General features: G+C 39.4%; 1 protein-coding gene across 7 annotated transcripts in view; it reads left to right on the forward strand.

The window, feature by feature from the left end:
- LRRC3B (leucine rich repeat containing 3B) overlaps nucleotides 1-5,097 on the forward strand; it is a 212,321-nt gene extending 207,224 nt beyond the window's left edge. For 5 of the 7 annotated variants that reach the window (XM_050708875.1, XM_035556461.2, XM_035556457.2 and 2 more), the window contains one exon: nucleotides 3,843-5,089. In XM_050708875.1, coding sequence (XP_050564832.1) covers nucleotides 4,006-4,785 — 780 coding nt within the window. In that variant the 5' untranslated portion in view covers nucleotides 3,843-4,005 and the 3' untranslated portion in view covers nucleotides 4,786-5,089. Of the gene's footprint in view, nucleotides 1-3,842 lie in introns of all 7 variants that reach the window. The other 2 variants (XM_035556462.2, XM_050708876.1) reach the window with 2 other exon arrangements.
- The last annotated feature ends 903 nt before the right edge of the window (nucleotides 5,098-6,000 follow it).

Raw genomic sequence — 6,000 nt, forward strand, 5'->3', positions numbered from 1 at the left:
GTGCCAAGATACAGTTTACACACCTTGCTTGCTGGAAAGGCAAACCTCTGCAAGTACCTCACACCTGGAACTTGGTACAACTCTCACTGTATTTTAAGAGCAAATGTGCTTTCCTTGAGGATTTCAGGCTGTGTACATTTTCCCACACTGTTGGATGTTTGTACTGAGTGAGTGGTCTTGAGGGAGCATGAGAAGAGGAAAGCTTGAAACCAGTTAAAACTGCAAGACTAAAAAATTCTTTCTTGTCGTCTTCACTCTGTAGTTTTATAGCCTTGCAATATTTGACTTACATGTTAGGTTTTCTGTGTGTACTTGTATTTTAGCAATGTACACAAAATGCCTTTTTAAGCCTTGCTGTTATCTGTGCTTGTAGTATTGCTTTCTTTTCCCTGTGCCTTCATTTACTTTTTAATTTATTTTTCCATGTTTTTTTTCTTTATTTGCGAACTTCCAATTAATTCATATGTTTATTTTAATTCTGTCTTCCACCTCTTTTTCTGTAATCTTTAGTTTTTCTGTCTGTTTTTTTCTCTTGTCCTTGTTCCAACCTCCATTACCTTCTACTTTATTTAGTGTGTTCCAGGCCGAGAAAATTCAATAGATACTCAAGAAGCCAAAAATCTTCCTTTTGGCATTACAAAAGGTCAGATCCTAGTTCTCTTTTGTCTTGTTGAAGTTGGTAGGATGCCTGTCAAGGAAGTGCTGTGTATTGGTTTGTTGGTGGAACCCAAACCACAGATATCCCTTGGATCGGATACTCTGATTGTGGAAGTAAACAAAGCTCTGTTTCCCTCGACTGATACTGAGTCCCGTTGGAATGCTTCCAGTTAATTTACCGAGAATTTGCTGAGCTTTATTCTTGCTCAGCTAAGTTTTTGTTGGCTGGATAGTTAATTACAGGTTTAAACTCATATTTGCTCTTTTTAACAACTTAAAACAGTGGGAGTTTTTCTCCCTCTTTACCCATTTACTGAGTATTCTCTTATGAAGACGCATTGCTTCATTAAACATTTGCCTGCTCAGTCTGTAATGATCCTACTCCTTCCACTCTAAACATATTAATACATTAAAGAAAAAGAGCTTCACTTGTCTTCACTGGGATGAAGACATTCCACATTGTCTTTGGTGCTTGGGGCCTCTTTGACACAGTATATTTGGTGGCATAGCTGTGCTATGGAGGTCTCAGCAGGATCCACGGTGTAATTTCAGGTTGGCACATGGACTTTTTCCCACGCTCTTATGCTCTTAATGAACATTGTTGTGCAAAAAAAGCTGAGTCTGGTAGCATCGCCATGGATTTTAGTGTCACATTTCTGATGTCTGGCATTGCTATCCAGGGACTGATAATTATCTAAGTCTTAGCAGTTCCTAAAGATAGTTCTGATAGATTCATAACCATGTCACTGATGCTGTCTTTTGCTGTTGAAGGTGCTGGTACAGATGTAGAGAAGGTTATATGCTAAAACACTCTATCTTTTGGGTATTTTTTTCATCAGGATTTTCATAGTCTTTTTTAGCCTGTAAGGAAGCGAAAATTATGTTTAATCCTCACAATATGGTGAAAACAGCAGGATTTTTATGCCTCTGCAAAATTAAGCATCGGAGACTACTGCAGCTCTCTGCTCTTTTACCCCAGTCCATTCTTGCAGTATCACTGGTGGAAAACTGCTGTGTAAGAGTAGTAGGTGATGAGACGATGCCTACTACTTCTGCGATGGTGAGTTGGACCGCTCTTCTACTCTTTCAGTGCAGCAAGGTAGCAAGGCACATAAATGTGAAGGGAAAAGAAAATAGGTGGCTGGTTTTTTGTGGGGACAGACCTTCTTGCTGCAGCACCCAGGGCTGTGGGAGGGAGGAGCAGATTGCCAGCCTGGAGCTGCCAGAGGGAGCAGCTGCCGCCTCCAGCTTGGCCTCCGAATGGGCTGCACATTTTAGCAAGTACTTAGCACTTTTGGGCAGGCTGGGAAAAAACAACTTCTGTAGCTCCTCTCCTACTGTAGCAGATTTCTGTCTGATCTGAAGACCGGACACTGCAGTGACCCAAGAGCCATAGGGAGAGATGGCATGGATGCACTCAGTGCAGTGGGCCTCTTTTCTGTAAAACCTGTTTCACATGTGTCATGCAGGGCTCTCTGTTGGTTGTGGAGATGCTGCCTCACCTCCCGTTCCTCATAGGGAGCTCTTCAGCTCTTTGTGCTCTGCTTACTTCCCTTGATAATGGTTTTGCTTTTCCAGGGTTAACTTCACAAGAGAAATGGCTAACAACTTCCTTTCTTTTTAAGAAAAGAATGAAACTTTATGGTATTTGTTCCGTGTTACGGAGCCAGAGCATAAACTTTCTGTTTAGGCTCTTGGGCAATCTCTCTTTTGATCAATAAATATGTTGAAAAGTGGTGGTGATACAGGAAATTGCAGTGAGAGGTGGACTTTTGTCATTCCCAAGCCGTAGCATTGGACTAATCACACATAATGTACATACTCTCAAGATGTTTTTTCCTGTGGGGTTGCTGACATACTAAACCTCAGCAAAAGGGCTAAATAAAGTGTGCATTATGTGTTTGAAAGATTCCATGACACGTTTAATCCATGTTACTCTGATGTGCCAAAAAATGCAGTTAGTATGTGAATTCTGCAGGCAAATATAATTGCAATACAATTTCTTCTTCTTCCTGTACAATTACACACATCCTCCCTGCAGGGATTTTATTGTTCAGTGGACTACACTGTGTGTATGAAAAAAAAATCATTTATATGTAAATATAACATGAAGGCTGCAAATATCCAAGCTGCTACAGAGACAAAGGGCATACACATGAAAACAAATGGACCTGCTGTGGTTAGAAATTCATAGTTTACCATAATAAGGGAAAAAATAAATGAGGTTGTCTTTGAAACCTTATAGGTCAGCATTTTAGACTTTTGTATTTGTGTTCCAATTAAAGAAGAAAATGGAAAAGCTTCTGGATATTTACTCTTTTTAAGCCAAGTTGCAAGTAGAGAAGAAGAAACACTATTTTTCGTATGTTCTATTAGCAAATTACATGCCATGAAAAACATTTTTTGTTTGGCTTGCACATAGTTTTATGTGAAGTTTGCTTGGTTTGGGGATTGAGTTTTTGGCAATTGTATTTATTTCTTTTTCTCCGTCTTAAATGTAAAGAAAATTTTCAAGAAAAATGGTAGTAGAAATTATTTCCATGGGTCTTGACAGTAGCTCACAAACTACTGTGAGGTACAGGAAATAAGCATTCAAAAGCAAGAAGGAAATAGGGGCATAAAACAAGGAGATGATGGATTTTTGTGGTGTCTTCTAACATTATTTGGTTTGAGTAATTTTTTGTTGTTTTAAAGTACCTTAGAAAGGAAACACTTTAACTATGATTTGTACTGAAAATAACATAAATTATTTTTAAGGTAAGTTCACATTAACCATCACAAATTCCTCACTTACCAGTCACTTGCTGGAGATCCAACTTCTAAGTCCTGCTAATGCACCTTCTACTTTAGCAAGGGAAAATGTAATTTATTTTTACGGGTATTTTAGAAAAGTCTGCTTTTAAAAACAAACCAGTGCCTCCTCTAATAAGTATTAAAGCCTGAACCTGTGTAATTTGTAATGAGTGTAGTCTATCCTCTTAAAAGTGTCCTGGGGATTTATGTACTAAACTCAGATTAATGCTAATAGGAGGTACCTGAATAAATACTCTGCTGCACTGATAGGATAATAGATCATTTATTTGGTATTGCCTTTCACTTTGCCTTCATTTATTTCTTTTTTTTTTTTTTTAAATCAAATTGGGATTGGAGTTTATGGTATAAGGAACTTTTCTTCCTCGTTGCAGGTATGCTTTTAAGAAGAGTATTGACGATGAGGAAGTCCCTACGTTAGTCATTTTTTGCTAATTCCACCGAAGAAAATGAAGCCACACTTCAGCTTTGCCGATCCTTTTCCCACCACTGTTGGCTGAATGAGAAATGGTTGTGTGATTATGCTGACACCCCAGCATGCATTTGGTAGACCTGTGGCTAACTCGTTCCCTCTCCATGTGTCTGCTCTTACAAAGTTTTGTCCTCATGATACTGTGCTTTCATTCTGCCAGTATGTGCCCAAAAGGCTGCCTCTGTTCTCACTCCGGAGGTTTAAATGTCAGCTGTAGCAATGCAAACCTCAAGGAAATACCCAGAGATCTTCCTCCAGAAACGGTCTTACTTTATTTGGACTCCAATCAGATAACGTCTATCCCCAATGAGATTTTTAAGGACTTGCACCAACTGAGAGTCCTCAATTTATCAAAAAACGGGATTGAATTTATAGATGAACATGCCTTTAAAGGGGTGGCAGAAACCTTGCAGACTCTGGATTTGTCTGACAACCGGATTCAAAGCGTGCACAAAAACGCTTTCAACAACTTAAAGGCCAGAGCCAGAATTGCCAACAACCCTTGGCACTGTGACTGCACGCTGCAGCAGGTGTTGAGGAGCATGGCCTCCAACCACGAGACAGCCAACAACGTCATCTGCAAGACCTCTGTGCTGGATGAACATGCTGGGAGACCTTTCCTCAATGCTGCCAATGATGCCGACCTCTGCAACCTTCCCAAAAAGACTACCGATTACGCCATGCTGGTCACCATGTTTGGCTGGTTCACCATGGTGATCTCGTACGTGGTTTATTACGTCCGTCAAAATCAGGAGGATGCAAGGAGGCACCTTGAGTACTTGAAATCCCTGCCAAGCAGGCAAAAGAAACCAGATGAAGCCGATGACATTAGCACTGTGGTATAGTATTCTGAATACAATGACTGCCTTTGCGATGGAAACTAGATTTGGATGACACTGAAATCAGAGGTTTACTTCTAACATTCATTGTAAACATTAAGACTTTTTTTTTTTTTTCTTCTCCTGTTTAACTGAATTACGCCACTGTTGAGCTTTCTAACAGAGTTTTGGCTGGGTGGTATACTTTAATTATTTCTCTGGTATCCTAAAGCAAGTGAATTAATATGTAAACCTTAGTTTAGACCCATTCCACTATTTAATAACGAAATTTATTTTTTTAATTTAAAAACCAAATAAAAGCTTAACTTTGAACCATGTAAAACAGAGTAATTTATTGATCAGAAACCTGTCTGGTGCCAGAGCATATTGAGTTTGATCAATGCTCATGAGGTGGAAGTTGAGAGTGATAATGAAGTGGGCTGTGAAAAGTTTGGGAGCAGAGAGTCCCCGAAGGGCACTTCTGTCCCCAGGGCACAAGGTGAAGAGCTGGTGAATGGTGGCCCATTTGTGGGCTGCTCGTTGTGATGAGAGAATGCCCTGACTTCAGGAGAAGGGAATGGAAACTCAGGTAGGATCCTGGAGAGTGTTTTGGCAGTGCTGGGGAGAAACCAACATGAAGGACCAACATTAGAGAACACCAAAGAGAGGTAAGTAGGGAAATGGGGCTAGTTTTCATCTTACACCCACTTACTGCCACCCATGAGCTTCAAGCAGATGTCCCGAGCGCTGGGGAGGGCAGCTGGATGGCAAGAGCAAACTTAGTCATACTGTTCAAACTAGAGCACCAATCGTGATGGGAAGAAAAAGAAAAAAAATAAATAAAATTAGTCTTTCTAATCTGTATATGGGCTCATAACTAAAAGTGGATTCATTTTTTTGGATGCAACATATTTTTAAAAAGGCTGAACAAAGTAAAATTGAATATATAGGCTGAGCATATTCTGTTGTGTGTTAGACAAGATATTTTTATATGATTTTATGGATAAATGCTTAAGAAAATAAAAAGCTCATGAGGTTAAACTCAGCCTTGAATATAAAATGTATATTTTAAAGCCCTACTGTCTTCAGAAACATGATGGTTTTCTATTTCCATAGATAAAGTTTTTGAAGGGAACAAATTCACAAAAATGTGTTTCTCTTATCATTTTATTATGGTGATAAAGGACATTTATCTCTGGGTCCCTATAGATTCAGCCTAACTAACATTGGAATACAGATTGT

Source organism: Cygnus atratus, chromosome 2 (assembly GCF_013377495.2).
Source record: "Cygnus atratus isolate AKBS03 ecotype Queensland, Australia chromosome 2, CAtr_DNAZoo_HiC_assembly, whole genome shotgun sequence".
NCBI classification, from domain to species: Eukaryota; Metazoa; Chordata; class Aves; order Anseriformes; family Anatidae; genus Cygnus; species Cygnus atratus.